This window comes from Pecten maximus, chromosome 5 (genome assembly GCF_902652985.1).
Source record: "Pecten maximus chromosome 5, xPecMax1.1, whole genome shotgun sequence".
NCBI lineage: Eukaryota > Metazoa > Mollusca > Bivalvia > Pectinida > Pectinidae > Pecten > Pecten maximus.
The window spans coordinates 37,740,331-37,761,013 of record NC_047019.1 but is presented as its reverse complement, the minus strand read 5'-3'; the positions used below and the strand labels follow the sequence as shown (position 1 = coordinate 37,761,013).

The window sequence follows — 20,683 nt, the reverse complement described above, 5'->3', positions numbered from 1 at the left end:
TGATTTGCCGTTATTACCTGTAATATTGAAAACGTGATTCCTACATACTATTGCCAGTTTCGCGGTGTCTGGTTCTGTTAAAAAAACTTCAATATGAAGTATGACAATCCAGACCAAACGTAACTACATCGGCTCCATATTCTTTGAACATACAGGCTAACTGATAAGAAGAATAAGGAAATATATATTCGATATCTTTGTTAGTAATAATATCACCGGGTAAATGAACCAAATCTAACCATACAAGGAAAATTTTGTAATGGAGTCATACCTGTTTCCAAATTGTTTTTTTAAACAACAATGCTATATTTCCTGTGATATGCGACCTCTTCGGTTCCAATAGTATTTTAAGCTCCTTGGCGACTTATTTTGGTTTATATAGTTGTTACCGATGACGAAGCATTAGGCGCCTAACCTTTCGGAACACTGTTTTATTTGAGGGTTTTTATCTTTTATCTTTTTGAGTTACACCATCAACAGCGGGTTTTTATCTTTTATATAAGGTTTGATGATATATATAAATAGCAATGGTCAATCGTAAATACAACTGTAGTCAATTAATTTTTAAAGTATATATCTACTAGGCTTTAAAAACTATTCTCTTTTGTTTTGTTCTACAGTATGACATGAGTTCATCACTATCGAGCCCCGCACCTCGCTCTCTTTGGGTCAGACATGCCATCCCCTATCGAGCCCCGCATCTCGGGCCTCTGGGGGTCAGACATGGCATCCTCTATCGGGCCCCTCACCTCGGGCCTCTGAGGGTCAGACATGCAATCCCCTTTCGGGCCCCGCATCTCGGGCCTCTGGAGGTCAGACATGCCATCCTCTATCGGGCACCGCACCTCGGGCCTCTGGGGGCAGGCATGATCCCATTAAAGTAATCCCCATTTGAAGAAACACCGTTGTATAATTGTTTAAATGTTTATTTATATCATTGTTAATATACTTTATGTAAAAGTAGTATCTGGTCCGGCTGTCGCACTGGCTCAACAACTGTAAATAACAGAAAATTCACGACGTTAAGAATCTAACAACGCCACTTGAACAGAATGCAAACAAGTAAAAGATATATTTTCATTATTAAGTGGAATTGTTTGACTATTTACTTTAATAGAAAACATCGATGAAGCAGGAAATCGTACCACAGGTGATTAAAATACACTGTGTCATAGCAAGTTGATGTTAGTAATGTTTCTACATTTTCAATATATCTTTACCAAAGAGAGAAGTTTATAACATACATTGTTTGCATTTTTCCTTTTCATTCTCATCATTCATTTATATACATACATGTTTAGAATAAACTATTTAAACTTGAAGCATCACGATATTTCATTAATTTTCACCTTATCAATAAAGATCACACATACATGTATGAACGGATTGATGATGCAAATGTTACTATCTACACGATTTATGGAAGTTACACAATGTATACAAATGAACTTGATAGTTTTAGTCGCTTATGTGAACACATTTTATAAATCGAACATTTTTGTTTCCTACATGAAAGTGATACATTCGAATAGATTATTTTGATTCGTGATAGATTTTCAAACTTTGTTTGATATATAGATCGTTTTCATCTTCCTTCCAGATTTTAGCATTCATTTCAACATGCTTCGAGTTTTTGGCAGCCTTCTTAACATCAATGCCGAGTCCTAGAAGGACGAAACAACTGTATGTTGCAGATTCGATCATTTTGGCCTTATTGTACCTAACTCTGGATTTGTTTTTAAGATGCTAATATTTGTGTCTGTTGTACGACCCTTCCGTTAACAATGATAAAAAACTATTTATAAAATAAAGACGTGTGTTGATGACAAAAAATAGAAATTAATATATTAGAAAGTCATTTCTGATGAGAACATGTTTGCCGCTCCACCGTATTAACAAGAAAAATGTAATCGAGAAAACCAGAGTTTCGAGGACGACATTTTATCTGACTGCATCTAGGTAAATAGTTGTACGCATCACGGTACCTACCTGTATCTAGTTAAGTGTAAACATCATGGTACCTACCTGTATCTTGGTAAGTGTAACATCATGGTGCCTTCCTGTATCTTGTTAAGTGTAAACATCACGGTACCTGCCTATATCTAAGTGAGATCATTGTGGCAAATTCATCTATCTAATTAATTGTGATCATCATGGTACCTACCTGTATCTTGTTAAGTGTACAGATCATGGTACCTACCTGTACATGTATCTTGTTAAGTGTTCGAATCATGATACATACCTGTATTTTGTTTAGTGTCAACATCATGGCACTTGCCTGTATCTAGTTAAGTGTAAGCTTTATGGCACTTGCCTGTATTTTGTTAAGTGTAAACGTCATGGTATCTGCCTATATTTTGTTAAGTGTAAACGTCATGGTATCTGCCTGTGTCTAAGTGAGATTATCGTGGTACCTTTATCTATCTAATTGATTGTGGTCATCATAGTACCTGCCCTGTATCTAGTTAGGTGTTTGCATTATGGAAGTAGCACAGCAGTTGCTAAAAGCGATAACTAAGAAGCTGCTTTGTTACTTAATGATAGATGGAGAATGACCAGGTCAGACAACGAACCGCAGTTTACTTACGAAAAAATATCGCAATATTCCCATCGCTTTTTGTACTCTGGATCGTCAACGAAACACCAGGGTCCTTTCCGGCTGTTAGGGTTCCTACAGTAGTTTGATTCTCCTGCTAGCTTTATATGATAGTTGTGGTCTTGTGGATATTGGGAAGACCAGGACTGACACAACCGACCGGAAGTTGTGATGCCCCAAGTTCCTTCATAATCAGTTCCTTTCTTGGTCTTTTTGCATTCTTAAGTAAAAACAAGTACAAGTAATAAACATATAGATACATCAAATTCTCAGAGCATAAGTAAAATAAGTAAACATCCTTTTATGGCTAAGTGCATTTTCATATCAAGTCTACGAATAATGATACTAATTATCAAAGGATTTCTGAGAATGTGTTTATCCGGATCCCACACACGATGACAGTATCAAGATAGTTCACAAGAATCATTCCAAGCCTTTGGCGAGACGAGTTGAATAAATTTAGCCTCTGAGAACGCGACTGTCAGACTGTATGTCTGTAACGTGCACCGGAGGTACAATGGAGCGGTCACCCATGGAAGAGCTGACCACGCTTGACATTGCTTAACTTCGGTACACAGACACGAAACTCTACGCACAGCCCAACAAAGCTAATTATTGGACTGTGGAGCTGAAATGTCCATATCTATGAACCGTACCCCCTTCGCCGATAAGCTTCGTCCCGAATTTTCCATGGGTTCAATCTGGTATCATCAGCAAACACAACTGTCACTCTTGTTATAGCGGTGCCTCCTCATGACCAGACCCCCTAGTCACCAACAAATCTCCGGAACATTATGCTTTTCATGCTGTCCGAGGGCACCCTACAAGATACCAGGCCCGTTCGCTGCCACCAGATGTAACGTGCACCAGGAGAACAACGGAGCGGTCACCCGTCTAAGAGCTGACCACGCTCGACGTTTCTCTACTTCAGTTCACAGACACGATACTCGACCGCACAGCCACAAAAGCTAGCTGTTTGACTATGCAGCTGAAATGCACATATTCATGAACCATAACATATCTTACTTACCTACCTTCAATGACATGCTTTCAAAAGTATTACCAATGTCTCTTTAGGTAGCGACGACAGATTGTACCACATAATATATTTCACCACCGAGGCATATCTATGACGCCACAGTTTTGTGCGGTACATCATTTTTCTTATTAGAATTCTAAAAACCGTCTTTTATGTCGTAGATATTACACTTGTCTTATACATAGTAATTATTGCCATCAGGTCACCTTTAACATACACGATAGATGATTTATCATTATCGGGTTACTGACCAATGAAACATCAGTGATGTGACGGTAGGGTAATCCTTGCCAGAATTCGTGATAATAAATGAGTCAAAGTTATCTCTCTTCGTCCGTTGTGTTTCAAAGTCTTAATATAAAATATGGAAAAGATATACATATGTATATCAAAATAAATTAGATATAAATCTGAAAAAAATTACCTGTTGCCGGAGTTGGTTTCGGCCTGTACGTAATTTTGTCTGAAAACAGATATTTCTTCTGTGGTTTATATAATAATAAACAATACAAATTATTGTAATTTTACCAAGGTTTTAGCATTCTTATCAAGTCATCGTCTATATTGTAAAAATACCACCTCACTAATGTGAATAAATGTTGGAGGTAAACGATTTTTCTAAGTGATTAAGTGATGGAATGGTATATGTTGGGTAATGATACGTTAGTATGGATTGATTAATTACCTGGTTTATAGCATATTGAGAAATTGCCGCCACAGCCACCATTGACCCAGATTTCGTCTCTCTGTCTTCCATAGGTTTCACCAAAGACACACTTGGTGTTAGCAATCTGATCGAGCCAGGTAATATACCGAATTCCACTTTTCCTACACCACTTGGTATCGCCGTCTGCACTCGAACATGATAGAGTCATTGTTGAAATGCACCCAGGCTTTTTTCCATCTAAAAGTAAATTTTAGTAAGTGCAAAGAATATATTTTTGTGGAACAAATGTTTGAGGAATTCATCAACAAGATATCCGAAAGGGATCTTGACGCTCACCATCTTTTTTGGCTTTATGTACGACTTATATTTTCTCTACATTTTCCATTTTTTCGCTTTTGTTTCGTTATAATCTGATAACAAGGAAAACCTTCCTAGGAAATCTAAGAAAGGTCTAGAAAAGAACTTGAGATACAGATAACAAGTTTAGATAGAAAAAAAAAAAAAAAAACAGAACAAAATTTAAATGGGTACAACTAGGGACCAAGGGAAACCTACATGTTGAGCTTGAGAAATAACCCTCCAACCCTTCTCAACAAATAACAAAATCAAGCATTGTTTACGGACTGACGGCCGACGACGGACCACGGACACCTGGCGATTTTAATAGCTCAACATATGATGATGGTGGGATAAAAACAAATGAAATCAGATGTAATATTTTCAATACATGTTAAGCCAATTTATAACATTCTTTATGAATGCGTCTTTGTTTAATGCTTCAGTCCTATTGTAACAATGATTTTTGTCCATTGTTATAAAGTTACGCTGTAGTGAAATAAGTAAGTATATAAATGATCTTAAATTAGTAGTTGTATAATGTGGAATTTATTGAACGTGTTTAGTGAATTCTATCTGATACAGCAACGACTGTAAAATTATGTTGACATAGCTCAAATTTAAATCAAATGTTAATTTCTATATAAGGCAGGCGATTTTTTTTCCACAAAAATAAGGTATTGTGTGAGGTCACAAATTTATCTCTATTATAGCAAACTGTTAATATTCTTTTTTCCTCTATAACAACACATTGTAACAATGCTGTCACAGCTATAGATATGTACTCGTTTGGTGGCAGACATGGCCAACTTTATGATTATTCAATGTTAGCTATAGGTAGACTATACACTTACTACACATAGGTATGTCGCAGTATTCCCAAGATTTGCCATTCCTTAAAAAACACCATGGCGCACTCTTTTCACCTTTTGGATTGCGACAACTATTGTGTTCTCCGAGTTGTGCATATTTGCCGTTTTTCAAAGTATTCCAGGTTCTGCAAAGTTGTCCAGTTGCTGTTTCCGAGACAATTCCTTGATAGTCTGTGCCTTGTACATCCATGCGACATTCTTTCGCTTCATTAATGAAAATAATTTGGAGGATATATATTATCAGATACCAATTGTTTTTAACTTCAATAATGTAGATTTATTTAAGCTAAATAATTACGGTTGCTTATTTGTACAAAATAATACTGATATTGGCTGGCTTACCCTAACAACCCACGATATCTCCGTTTTGCCGTGACTTACATACACACGTGACTTGCCCTAAAGTCCCTCTAGCGGACCGTCGGTGTGCCATGCTTTACACATATTCGTGGCGTACCCTTACAATACTTCAAGGAATATCCGGTGTGTCATGCTTTACATATACACGTGACTTACCCCCTCACATCCCTTTAGGGATCTCTGGTGTGTCGTGCTTTACATATACACGTGGCCTACCCTCACATCCCTTTAGGGATCTCTGGTGCTGCGTGCTTTACATATACACGTGACCTACCCTCACATCCCTTTAGGGATCTCCTGTGTGTCGTGCTTTACATATACACGTGACCTACCCTCACATCCCTTTAGGGATCTCCTGTGTGTCGTGCTTTACATATACACGTGACCTACCCTCACATCCCTTTAGGGATCTCTGGTGCTGCGTGCCTTACAGACGTGACCAATCCTTTTTATGCCTGAAAATCTAGTGTTGCTGGATTCAAGACTGGGTGCCTATCCTGATCTAAGCAATAGCTATTAACTGAGAACAAAAACTTTTCTACCTCTGAAACATCATTATCCCTTTTTGCACTAACTGTTAGTTATTATTACCTCCCTTTGACCATAAAAAACAATATATTCATAAAAGATATTCCATCTACATACATATTTCATCTCCATTGACTTAATTTTTATACGTATTTCTTCTACTTCTTTACTTCAATTGTTATAGTATTATTCTACTTAGGGGATAGTACGTTGTTTTGAGTGGCTATAATGGCGAGTTTATTTCAATAATAGCTCACCACCATATAGATAATAGCGTATCGCCTCCGGCAGCCCATAATTTGCATAACAAAAATGAAAATAAATATCCCGTGAGAGGACCCTTAATGCCCGATACGAACGCACCGCGCATGACCCAAAACCTCACTTCCGCTTATGGCAGCCATCATCCCAGAAGGATTTTGACGACAGCTCGTTTTCCCAGGGTTTTTTGTTGCATTTCATTAGTTTTTCTTTTGCTTTGCATTCGTAATTTGTTATTCTCATCTTTGTTGACAAGTTTTTCATTTTCGTTTGAACTGTCAGTCCGTTTGTGTGTCGTATTTCGTCTTTTGTGTCGAGTGGTTACCTCACACGTGGACTGTCTCGCTACGGTACCGCGGTCTAGTAGACCACTTCGGTGTCTTTTATTCTCGCTTTATTTGCTACCGTTTGCTTTTGTCAACTCAGTTGTTTTATTTCTTTTTCATTTTGTACTTTTGTGTACTTATTTCCAGTTTACGGGACGTTTTTCCGTTATTTTATCGGTGGATTTTTCTTCCGTTTTTTTGGCTGGATTTTCTCGTTTGCTGGAAGCTGCCCGCCTAGCAGAATGCGAGGTAAGAAACTTACTTCGGGTCCAAAACTCGGTCAGGAGACTGCGGTCATGTCATCCTCGATGGGGATGACCATGACACCTGTTCTACCTGCCGAGGCTGCTCCCGGGACAACATGTGTTCCGTCTGTTTGACATGGTCAAACACTTTGTGGGGCAGGGTGTTGTCCCATCAGTCTGTCGCCCGTAATAAGGGTGCTAAGTCTGGGGCAGACAGTAAACGTCAACCTAAAGTCCAGTGTGGTGCTGTTGTCAGCCTCCCACCTGGCAGTGAGGCAATTTTACCCCCTGAAGGGGAAGTAATTTTGTCTCACAGTGGTAGGCACTCTTTGGCTACAGAGGAGCCTATTCACACACATATTTCTGAGGCGGTAGGGCCTTTGGGTTCTATCGGTCATCAGAAGGGCACTCACCCGGGAATCTCCTTGGAGGTCGAAGGGAGCGAGTGTCCAGGTACCATCTCCGTTAGCGGAATGGTTACCGAACAGGCCAGTCATGCGACCCGGGCCCCATTGAGGGGTGCCGGCGTACCCACTGACAGTAGGCCGGCTGGTACTGCCAGTTTTTACGGTGGTTCTGGAGAGGCTGCACTAGGAGCTGGGAGTGTCTCTGTTTCACTCCCAGGCGTTGGTTTACCGTATTTTGAGTCTGGTTTGGGTTCCGGGGTTATGCACCCGTCGGTTCCTAGGTCTGCCTTGCCTCTATCTGGTCCTCCTCCAGTTAGAGCTCCTGGCTCAGTGGGGTTTATGGGTGCTCCAGGGCATCCCCACCTTATCCCTACCCTCATTCTGCACCCGGGTTAGGTGGTAGTTTGCAGTCTCCTGGCAATTTTGGCCATTTTCAGCCATATTGGCCAGGCAGGTCTCCAGTAGGGGGCAATTCATTTCCTGGTCCTGCGGGTGTCGGAATGTTGCCTTCTCCCCAGTATTCTGGCTTCGGCCAACACTGGGGCCCCTCCCAGTCTATGGGATTTCCATACCCTGGGTATGGTCAAACCTTTCCAGGTTACACTGGTCAACCTTGGGTTTCCTCAGCTGTCTATAATCAGTCCGGTGTTGAGTTGGGTCCCCCCCTTCTCGCTCACGCCTTGTTAAGTCTAAAAGGGTTCACCGTCCCTCGAAGACATTGGCTGAGACTCCCAGGTCATCGCTTCCCAGCAGGGTTAAGCGTAAAGTCAACTTCTCTCATCTTAGTGCTGGCCTTTCTTCTGCTTCTAAGTGTAGGAGAATGGAGGCTCCAGACCAGACTGTGTCTCGGTCAACCTCCAGTTTTGGCCAGTCTCCTCAAACTGATCTTCAGGAGACTGAGGATATGGATTTTGAAGAGTCCGAGACTGAGGATGTTGGTCAGCTGACTTTGCCTGATGATAGGGACACTCTGTCGTTGGATGCTGGGTCTGATGTGGATGCCGAGACTCGCTCATGGCTCCCGTCAGTACCTACAGAGGGGTCAGATCATGAGTCTTTTCACTCTGAGGCTGATAACCCCGACTCAGATTTAGGTCTGGCTGCATCTCAGGCAGAGAGGAATCTTGATTCCTTTCGTAGCCTTCGTTTGGAGGTTGCTTCCCTTTTGGGAGTTGAATTTTGTCCCCCTCCCTCTGCTTCTAGCCTCCCAGAAAGGACTTCAACTTTAAGTGCCTTTCTTCCCTCGGAGCCAGAAGCTAAGGCATCAGGTAGGTCTTTGGCTGAAGGGACTATGGTCTCTTCAGCATTGGCCCAAATTGAAAAGGTTCTGCAGGCCAAAGGTTCTTCTAATAGGAAGCAGGATCTTTCTGGTTTGCTTCTGGGGGTTAGCGATATCGAGGGGTTTAGTCCTTCTCGATATTCTGTGCACAATTCCTCAGTTGAACCTACTCCAGCCAAGGTGGATCTTATCTTAGACCATCGCTGGCCTGGGAGATCAAATGATATTGTCCATTTATCTCCTAAGGAGCATAGTCGCATGGAAAGACTGCTTCGTCTTGCCATTCATGTGCTGGCTTATGCAGATTCTTTTTCCTCTGCTTTGTTTGTAGCATCTTCTCATTCTGAGGAGAGCCTACCTAACAAGACTAAGCTTCTGGCTGAACTCAGCAAGGCCATGAACCGGGCCCACATGGATGGAACCGCGCTCATTTTGGCAGTTCTTGCTGATTTTGTTTTGGCCCGCCGTGCAGCAGTTCTGAAGCCCAGACTAGCTGTAGGTGAGCCATTCATTTCCGATCTCATGACTGCTCCCTTGTCTGGCTCAGAAATGTTTGGAGGTATTCTCACCTCTGTCATGGACCGAGTCAACAATGACAAGGCGGCTTCAGCTAGGCTTGAGAAGCTTAGGGCTAAGCCTAAACCTGGCCGGGTGCAGCGTCCAGGTAAGCCTAAGAGGGGTGCTCAGACAACTCAGTCTCAGGCTCAGACTCAGCCTCCTGTAGCTTCGGCTGTTCGAGGTGGGCACTCTTCTCGGGGTCGGGGCAGTCAGAGTCACAGAGGGGGAAGGGGTGGAAAGAAGAATCCCAGCAAGAAGGGACAGAGTTCCTGACTCTTTCAGTCCCTCGGTTCCTCATTGTCACTTGTCCTCCCCATTAGACGATCCATGGTCAGGTCTCCAGCTTCCAAAGCCAGATCTGCCCGTCGGGGGTCGTCTATCCTCCTTCCTACCAGTATGGAAGGAGCTCACCAAGGACAAGTGGGCAATTTCGGTGGTTTCCGAGGGTCTAGGTATTCCTCTCTTGAAGGATCCTCCTCTGTCTGTGGACCCTATCTTCTTTCCTCCACCAGGCGATGTAGAGAAGGCTCAAGCCCTCTTAGACGAGGTCAATTCCTTGATAGCCAAGGGTGCTGTGGAGGAGCTTCCAAGGTCACTCTGGACTCCAGGCTTTTACTCCCGGATGTTTCTTGTCAAGAAGAAATCCGGGGCCTGGCGTCCGATTATAGACCTCAGTGCATTCAACAAGCATGTAGTCTCGCCACACTTCAAAATGGAGACACCTCGAAGTATCTTGACTTCGGTAGCTCCAGGTATGTGGGCGACCTCAATCGACCTCAAGGACGCTTATTTCCATATACCGATAAAGAAATCGGTCAGGAAATTCCTGAGATTCACTTCTCAGGGCAGAGTGTTCCAGTTCAAGGCCATGCCCTTCGGTCTGACCACCGCCCCTTTGGTGTTCACCAAGCTACTTCAGGTGGTTGTGGGCTATTTACACAGTCGCGGAGTAGATATCCATATTTATTTCGACGACTCCCTGATGCTGCATATAGACCCAGTCTCTCTGCGTTGCAGCACTAGGTCGGTCTTGACAACTCTTCTACGCCTAGGTTTTATCCCTTCACGGGAGAAATCCGAGGTTCTTCCATCCCAGGACTTCATTTTCCTGGGAAACCGTTTCCTTACGAATCGGGGCCTCGTTCTTCCTCCTCAGTCCAAGTTCCAGAAAGCCAAGGAGTTGGTTATTCTGCTCAACAGTCTGGACTATATTCAGGTCAGGTGGCTTCTGAGGCTTCTCGGATTCCTCAATTCCCTTTCGGATGTCGTACCCCTGGGTCGGCTCCATATTCGCCCTCTTCAGATGTTTCTTCTTTCCAAATGGAAACCTGCATCCCTCGAGTGGGATGCTCGGATTCCATTGGAAGCTTCCTTCAAGGCCTCGGCCATGTGGTGGGCTTTGGAGGCCAATGTTTTGAAGGGCGTCTCTCTTCAGAGAGCGTCCCCTACAGTAACTCTGTATACGGACGCATCTATGACGGGTTGGGGTGCCTACCTCAACAGTCAGTGTCGTTCAGGGGTCTGGCAGGGGGCTCAACTCCAGGAACACATCAATGTGCTGGAGAAGAGAGCAGTTCTGCTAGCCATTCAGTCCCTACAGCCTCTGCTGCAGGATCAGTCCATTTGTCTGGCTACAGACAATGCTACAGTAGTAGCTTATTTGGAGAATCAGGGGGGTACAAAGTCTCACAAGCTATGTGCTCTCACTATCAGGATTCTTCTTCTTTGTCAGGATATGGGTCTGTCCCTCTCAGTGAGGCATCTTCCAGGGCACCTGAATGTTTTAGCAGACACGCTATCCAGATCACGGAGTCCAGTTATCACAGAATGGACCCTGAACAGGTCTATATTCAGGGCCATCTGCATGGTTTGGGAGACTCCTCTTGTAGATCTGTTTGCCACAGCTCTGAATTTCCAGATTCAGACGTTCGTGTCTCCAGTTCCGGATCCTTTGGCTTGGGAAGTAGATTCTCTATCCCTGAGCTGGGAGGGTCTTCTGGCATATGCCTTCCCTCCATTCAACCTCCTGGACAGGGTACTTCACAAGGTCAGGAATCACGATTGCTCGGTTCTCCTGATAGCACCTCTGTGGCCCAGACAGCCTTGGTTTCCGGCTCTTCTGGATTTGCTGGTAGATCTCCCCTTGGCCATTCCGGCCAGGTGGAATCTCCTCAGCCAGCCCAAATCCAGACAGTTTCACCCCTATCCAGGGACACCTACACCTTCAAGCGTGGAGGCTATCTCGGTCTGTCTCTTGCAGGCAGGCTTTTCTGCAGAAGTTACCGATGGCATCACAAGATCTATTCGATCTTCCTCATCTGCCATCTATGAGTCCAGATGGTCAGTCTTCTGCAGTTGGTGTATCAGCAGGACGATTGATCCACTCGGTGCCTCTATTCAGTTAATAGCGGAGTTTTTCCTCTACCTTTTTAAGGTTAGAGAACTAGCGCCTAGCACCATTCGAGGCTATCGTTCAGCCTTAGCCAATGTATTTTCCTTTCGGGTTCGTTCAGATGTTGGAACATGTTCCACTCTCTCTAATCTCCTCAGGTCTTTTTCGTTGGAGAAGCCTAAGGTAAGAATCTTGACACCCCAGTGGGACTTGGCTTTAGTTTTGGACTCTCTTACAAGGTCTCCTTATGAGCCTTTGGCTTCTGCTTCTGTAAAGTTCCTTTCTTGGAAGACTGTTTTCCTGATTGCACTTGCCTCAGGTAGGCGGAGAAGTGAAATACATGCTCTTTCTTCTTCTCCGTCATGTCTCGGGTGGTCACGGAACTATTCCCTAGTGACCATTCTCACTGACCCCTCCTTCTTGGCGAAAAACCAGGTTCCTAATTTTTCACCAGATCCTAGTAAGATTCCTGCCTTAAAGGCTGTCTCTGGTCCCAGTGATCAGGATCTGCTACTTTGTCCTTGTTGGGCCTTGAAGTTTTATCTTGATAAAACTAAGGGGGGGCGGCAGGGTCCTAGACCTCGTCTGTTCTTGTCCATCAAGGCAAAGCAGTCTGATATATCTTCTCAGACTATTTCCAGGTGGATCTGTGAAACTATTCAGAAAGCCTATGAGGGGTCTACTGCAGAGACTCGTGACAGTGTTCGGGTTAGGGCACATGAAGTTAGGGCTCTATCTGCCTCTTGGGCTTTTCTCAATGGAACCTCATATGATGAGGTCATGGCATCTGCTTTTTGGCGAGGCCGCAACACCTTTGCAGACTTCTATCTGCGGTCGCTGTCCTCCCATGCAGATGGTTTATATTGTCTGGGTCCTCTTGTCACTGCTCAGTCAGTCACTTGTCCCCCAGTCAATCCTTAGGAAGGTTCCATTGCAGTTTCTGTTTTTAAAGAGTTTTATTGTAAATATCCCAGACCCTTAAGGGGTTTTTAACTGATGTCTTTGTTGCTGTCTTTTCAAGAGGTCATTGTCCACGGAGACTCCTCTACGGTAAGACAAATTCGCTATTATCTATATGGTGGTGAGCTATTATTGAAATAAACTTGAGGTTTTTGTAGTAAAACCAATGTTTATGATATAATACTCACCACCATATACTAGAGTTCCCACCCTCCTCCCCTTGTCTCCTCATCCAATTTATTTGGTTGCGGAAGTGAGGTTTTGGGTCATGCGCGGTGCGTTCGTATCGGGCATTAAGGGTCCTCTCACGGGATATTTATTTTCATTTTTGTTATGCAAATTATGGGCTGCCGGAGGCGATACGCTATTATCTATATGGTGGTGAGTATTATATCATAAACATTGGTTTTACTACAAAAACCTCAATTCTAATCGCCAGTATAGCCACTCAAAACAACGTACTATCCCCATTCTAACACGTTTACTGTCAAATATACGTGTACAAACATTGTTTTACATCGCTACAAGTAAGCTGTTAGTACTCTGTGACCTCCGCTAGTAACCTGTCATACTGTAGCGGACTGACCAATCAGAAAGAAGCTTTCAAAGTCACTTAGCCATGCCCATACTGGCGAAACTTTGACGAAGCGGTATCTTTGGATTGTTGTGTTAGTCCTGTTACCGAAGATTTAACGACATATTTGGATTTACTCTGCATTATGCATAGCGATATGTATGTTTTGACAAAATCAGTGTAGATGTGTTTATATTCATGTAGGCCCAACCGTTATGTGAAATTTTGTGCATTTGTTCATTTCATTGCGGATTTTACTTGGCTACTGTAGATATCTCGTTGCCTACACACGGACGGAATGACGTTTTAACCAATAAATGACGGTAAGAACAATATTTTCAGTACTATTTTTGTTTAATATATTCAACTAATTCATCCTTTTCGATTTCTTCACTTTCCTCCAAATCCAATGAGTCATCAATCATTAATGTTGCGAAGACGAACTTGATGCCATATTGTTATGACTTGAAACGGGGCGTGGCTAAACACGATAGATCATGGTTCTATCGCAGATTAGAACATGGTCCGTAACCAATCAAAACACGCGTTGCAAACGAACCGTGTTAGAATATTGTTCTGTTTATATTGGGGAAGACATATATAGGCATAGCCTCCTGTCTAACCCATTTGTATAAATGTTATGCAATAAAATATGTTGAAATGAAATGACTAATCTTTCAGTGGATCTCCGGTGTGCCGTTTCTTACAAACACACATGACTTACCATTACAACCCTTCAGAGGACAGCCCGTATGCAACGCTTTTCACACACACACACACACGTGACGTACCCCTACAACCATGCAAGCGATCTCTGGTGTGCCGTGCATTACACAAACACCCCCTCACTCACTCACACAGACACACACACCCACACACCCACCCACACACACCCACCCACCCACACACACACACCCACACACCCACGCACACACACACACACACACACACACACACACACACACACACACACACACACACACACACACACACACACCCACACACACACACCACACACACACACACACACACACACACACACACACACACACACATACACACACACACACACGTGAAGTACCCTTAAAACCTTTCAAGGAATCTTCAGTGAGTCATGCTCTACACAAACACATCGTGACTTACCCTTTCAACCCTTCACGGCATCTCGGTGTGTCGTGCCTTACGCAAACGCGTGACTTACCCTAACATCACATTAAGGAATCTCTGGTGTTGCGATCCTTACTTACACACGTGACCTACCCTTACAACCATTTAAGGGATATCTGGCGTGCTGTACCTTACAAACATACGTGACTTACCCTTACAACTTTTCAGGGGATCTCCGGTGTGTCCTGCCTTACATACACACGTGTATTCCCCGTCCTTAGCTTTACACTCGGCGTTAGTACCACATGGGACCCTTCTTTCCTTGATAACAATATTCATCTGATCGCCTTCCGCTTTACACTGCTTTACTGCTGAGCAGTCACTAGAAACGAACTCAGTACCATACTGAAAAGAGAAGACATTTGTTTTTATATTTCAGATATACCAAAAAGAAACACCAATTTAAACCAAACATTTGAAAAACACTCCTTCCCTTACACATCAACATCTCATCTTGAATTATAATCTTCTTCAACAGATACCATAATCAGACATAGTTTTTACTGATAACATTATCATAAAGTATATCACCCTAGGAATGTTATTCAATCACCTGATTCATATATATATTGAAACCATTCACAGGAACAGAAAGGCGAAATTATCCACTTAATACGATGTAAATATGATTTAACACCTGCATAGAGATTAAGTGAACATAAATATTACAATTAGAAATTAACATAGAAGTATTGAATGCATGCAAAGTGATCATAAAAAACATAACGAAACTGATTTGACTTCAATTATTAAAACCGATATTGTTTTGCATGTATTGCTCTTCGTTATTTATTGGTTGAAGTATAAGAACATAACATAGTAATGTATTGAATGTATTGTTCTTCGTTGACCGAATTATTTGTTGACTGAAGTATATATGCATTGGTTTGTATGTATTCTTTTGTTCGTTGTTGACCGTATTACTGTAAACCAGACCATTTTCGCGGCAACTCAATTTTGCGATTTACAGCCATAAAAGGTTTACTGAGACTGTTTCGCGTTGATTAATTTTCGCAATTTTTTATCGCCTGGGGAATACGCAAATTTATTCGCAAGTGGTTTGTAGATTTTGTTGACTGAAATATATGAACATAATGATTTGTCTGTATTGTTCATTATTGATCTATTGTTTGTTGACTGAAGTTTATGAATATACTATTTTGTTCTGTACTTTATTGATAACGTGTATTGTTGTGCGTGTACTGTGATACTTACTGGATAATACTCGCCGTCCACATCAGTACAGCCACATTCGACCTCGCTCACACAGCGTTGATTACTGAGGACATAATCATAATCACACTCGCAACCCTCCACGGGACTCCTCAGACATGTTTTCGGGGCCTCAGGGTCCACACAGGTGGCAGGACATGCTGTCATATCTGCTCTGTAGTGGGAGTATGGCCCACATGGCAATGCTAGGATACATTGGAAATAATTTTTGAAATTGACGTGTTTTATTTCTAATTCCGCTTCGGATGGGAATCCCTATAGTTTTTCATTTTTATTTCTACAGATCTTGTAAACATATCTGAACATAATATTAGAAAGAACAATATATAGATACATTAAATGTACGTGTATATATCCACAACCGAAAGGTATAATATCATTATTGTGAAATTATCATTTGAAAACCAAATTAATCAATGTGAACCCGATATGTAACCATGTATGGATATGTCACCATTTTTTTCTCAAAAAGAAATGACGAATAAGTTCAAGAACTAATACAGAAACAGCGTTCATATTTAATCCATGGTGGAGAGTATTGAGCTGATGATATATCAACAATGTCATGCACATAACTTGAAAGGTCAGTGCTAGACATATGAATATTTTTGACAAACTGTTTCAACTATCGCTTTACCAGGGAATGATCATGGAAAATATGACCAAATAAATGAAAATGTGAAAATGCCCAAAATTTCAACACATTTGCCTTTTTATAGCACGTGAAATGTCCTTTTGATGGCATGAGAATAATAATAATAGTCATGACATCAACAATAGTAAAGGCCGAGGTAAGAGAAATCAAATTAATACAAATTAATTAACTTTAAGAATGAAATGAAAGTGTGCAAAAATGTCCAAATTGTACTTACGACACAACGTGGAGGTTCTCCATTTGACTATGATTCCTTTACTGGCGCACAGGTCGGCCAAACTACTGACATGATCACACAACACATTCTCGAGATATTTTCCATCCTCATTGTCTACCCTGTACAAAGTGATTACACACAACTTCAACAGTAAGATTTTTCAATAGATTATATATTGTCTGATCAAAATCAATGACATACATGTACGCACACGATATAGAATAGACATATGGCAAAACGACAAACAAAGACGGTCCTTCAAAGTCACGAATGCGTGTAACCATGTTCCTCAGTTAGATTGTATCCAACGTTTCGTGTTGTAACTACCTTTCTTTGGATGTTCTGTACACGTTATCTGGATGTAGGGGCAAAACCCACGGACAGTGATTTGTTGGGTCGTATCGACGGAATAACACATCTTACAGTTACATATGAGTACATATACATGTACCATACTGGCTGTTTTGAGTAGTACTTTCGGAATTGACAGTTAAATTTGGAAACTTGGGATACGTAGGTATATTTAACCTTCGGAGGTTGTCCATATCTTTCCCCTATCAGTGTTCGAATCGTGCATCAGTTACTTCAAAACTTGTATAAGGTATGTCTGCATAAATATCTTCAAAAGTTCAGTATTAGTTTATTTTAACTGGATATGATTTTAAAATGTTGGGCAGCGCTTGCACAAGATCAACTTTACCTTATTTTTCGTACTTTAATAATCTATTTACCTTTCTTAATTAGTATTTAAGTGATGTTCAAAAGTATTGTTTATTCGGAAGATGATGAAAAATTAGTTTCGAATATAAAACATCAAGTTTAAGAAGTTTCAGTTGGTGTGTAATTGTGAGGACCATGCGATAGGTTTCCACAACACCATAACAAAATAACCCGAGATTGATCTAGACCATCTTTTACTGAATATCAAAAGTGTCCAATCTGTGGTGAAGATAACTTGTCAGTACTCAGTAGAGAATGACTGCAGACTGCATGATAAATATTATGCAAAATAATAAGCCTTAGAAAGTCAAATTTGCGTCAGGCGTTCTATACCAAGGTACATTCCATGAATATACACACAAACCATTGGTTCAGGGACTTAACTCAAGATTTAACTTTAGCCTTTGTGTATTTGGAGTTTTACTCATTGCAGACTTCAATAGAACAGCGTGTATATTTCAATTCTAGCGACTACAACAATTCGCTGTGTCATTTTATTCTATTCTCGGACTATTTTGTAAGTGTGCTGACAACAAGTTATATATGACCTTCCGTTTTTTTGATTGGTTGATATTTTGAACTTCGCCACGAGCTACTTCCTCGCATGTCACGCGGTCTTTTGTTGACGTCACCAGAAATCGCTTCGACGTCATACAGTCTTGTCTAGCTTGTGACTTGAAGTTCTTGATCCTGCTACTGAATCTAGATTCGTCGCGGTATTGGAAACGGTCATGTTCTCAACATCCGTTTTAAAATATTCATGATCCATGTAACGATTTGTCAGACATGGATTCTCCCGATAACTTTGATATTGATGGCTTTATTGAATCAGACGTAAAAAGGAAAAAAATGTCAGATTCCTTTCAAAATGCTCTCCTCCGCAATTGTTTAATTATGTACTACAGCACAGCAGACATTCAAGTTTGAAATATCCTTACCATTGTGAGTGTTCCTGACTAAATATATTTGAAAATAGTAAAATTTTAATTTGTTTTCTTGAATATTAACTAGGGATCATTTGTTTAGATCTTATAATATCACTACTCCACCTTTGCATATGTCGGTAAACACATGTATATTCAAACCGAGTCACAATTCCGCCGCTTCCGAATCATGTCATTGTGGTAGAAACAGGCCACACGACTCATGGTTGTTCTGATAATCACTCATTTGTGTTACCTCTTATTGCTGACAGTTGTTCAAATATGATACGACTTAACGTTTATGCATTTCTCAGCCAATGCAATTAACAAAGGCATCCATATATCGTACCTGAACGCACAGTAGTCGTACACACACGATCCGAAGATAACCTCGGCATCCTGTTTGGAATGTTTGAAACACTGGGAGAAGGGATTGTTTGTCGTATTTGCTGGGTTGATTATTCTGCAGACAGATTGGCTTTCTCCAGCTATCCTATATTTTGGATTTTTTGCACATGGATGGAAACTCTCTTCTTTTATACAGCTGCAATAAAAAAAAAAAATATAACGGATTATCTATACCATGCACAAAATAGTCTGTTAAATACAACATCGACGAAATGATGATATCGCGGAACTGTATTGTTTTACAGCCTATCGACAATTTGAGTCGTTTATGGCCAATAATAATATCGTAAATACATGATAATGTATGTAGGTGAGTATTACTACAAAGGCAAGTGAAGTCTACCATCACACCAACAAAGCCAACTGTATAGAGGCTTTAACAAGTGTGGAGGTCAGCGGTTGTTCGGGTGAAGATGCCCACTTCATACAGAGGGGCCAGATAATCAATTACAAATGCAGTATAACCTATATAAGTGATTATGAGCAATTTTGGCTTGTTCAACTATAGTCAATCCTACCCTGGGCACTATTCGGTTATGTTGCCCATTTACACACCCACATGCAATGCTCATCGCTTCTGCTCCACTACCAACGCCAAGGCGAAACCAAATCCTATGACAACCTTCACACAAAGGCAATGTTAAGGAGTTTGTTTTGTTTAACGTTATATCAATAAGTACGGACATTCAAGAACAACCTCAATTTTGTTTTGAGGGTCGAAACACTTACTGTTTAAGTTTACGGTCAGAATCATCCACGACCTCAAACTGTGTAAAGTCCTTCAGGTCGTCGGTTGAATTTTTGTTACAATTACCACACATTCCAGTTAAGTCATTTCCGTACACGTTAGGAACCCGGATGTTAACATTATGGGTACCATCAAATTGAACCACAAGTCCACACCTGGTTTCCAACCGAACATATTTGCCACTTAAAATGATCTCAAACTGGTCTGTCTTGTATGGGAGATACACATTTTTACCGTCCACCTACAGAACAATTAAAATAGATATTGGACTTACAGCAGCAGAAAATTATCTTAATAGTTTGTTAGTCCATAAAAGTAGTAGGCTTGGCCAAGAAATGTTAATTGAATATTTCGATCTATTACTATAATCGTATGTTTTTCTCATTCAGATGGGGAACATTTGTTTTCTATTTTTAAACCTTAAACAAAACATAAGAGCTAGTCTAAAGTGTAAATTTTTATAGGACTTGTACTAGTGAGCATGATATGAAATCAGAAATGAACATTTATAATCAATCTGGAAATGTATTTGATCTAGTTTATCTACAAGCTGAATAAAGTCTAACGTAATTTTGATGAAGAATTCGAATCAATACAAGTTACAATAAATCAATTACAGTTGAATTGAATCTGTGAAACCGCTATGTTTCTGACACGACTGTGGAGTATTATTTATTTACATAAATTCGTCTTTCTAAGTGAAGCCGGATGTTCCTGCCGAATATTCTGACGTCAACTAAGCGTGTGTACGACACACGCTTGTTCCCTCTTCTTCGTTCGTTTTCCACCTCCACTGCGTAAGAGCATGAATCCCCCTTCTTGTCGTAGCGGGACAAGGTGTATTTACATGTACCCATGAAATGGACAATTTGCCCATCGAACATTCTGTAATGTGGATCACCGCTTGCTTGGCAAAAACAAACAGCTGGAAAATTATTAATATGTATCTGATAATCATATTTGGTCTTAATAAAGACTCATTCATCAATTATGAAAGGTAACGCTATCTTTAATGGTCAAGCTGAAATACGGCGAAGAATGTATTGTTTAAATAATAGAGTTGCAGAAATTAATTGATTGCGTAGAAGTTTTGCAATTTGTTTAGATGATTAGCAAAAATGAAAAACATAGACCTAGTTAACCTTGTAAATCACATCACACATAGAACATACAAAATATTTGTTAACCTTCGTATTCCATTCCACTAAAATT

General features: G+C 41.1%; 1 protein-coding gene across 1 annotated transcript; it reads right to left on the bottom strand.

Moving 5' to 3' along the window:
* Positions 1-908: 908 nt before the first annotated feature.
* Positions 909-20,355, bottom strand: LOC117328447 (zonadhesin-like). The gene is made up of 11 exons (XM_033885978.1): positions 20,152-20,355; positions 19,453-19,712; positions 18,665-18,859; positions 16,673-16,791; positions 15,783-15,985; positions 14,720-14,912; positions 5,493-5,714; positions 4,321-4,539; positions 4,060-4,098; positions 2,588-2,816; positions 909-996 (listed from the first exon to the last, which is right to left on the bottom strand). Exons 1-11 carry the CDS (start codon positions 20,353-20,355, stop codon positions 990-992), a joined length of 1,890 nt encoding a protein of 629 aa, XP_033741869.1. The 3' UTR covers positions 909-989.
* Between the last annotated feature and the right edge of the window lie 328 nt (positions 20,356-20,683).

Excerpts from the sequence above, each read along its gene's own strand:
- LOC117328447 (XM_033885978.1), bottom strand. The coding sequence starts at position 20,355 with ATGTTCGATGGGCAAATTGTCCATTTCATGGGTACATGTAAATACACC. Across the intron at positions 15,986-16,672 it reads GAGAACCTCCACGTTGTGTC|CATTGCCATGTGGGCCATAC; the intron begins GTAAGTACAATT and ends AATGTATCCTAG. Across the intron at positions 2,817-4,059 it reads GAAACCAACTCCGGCAACAG|AATGCAAAAAGACCAAGAAA; the intron begins GTAATTTTTTTC and ends TTTTTACTTAAG.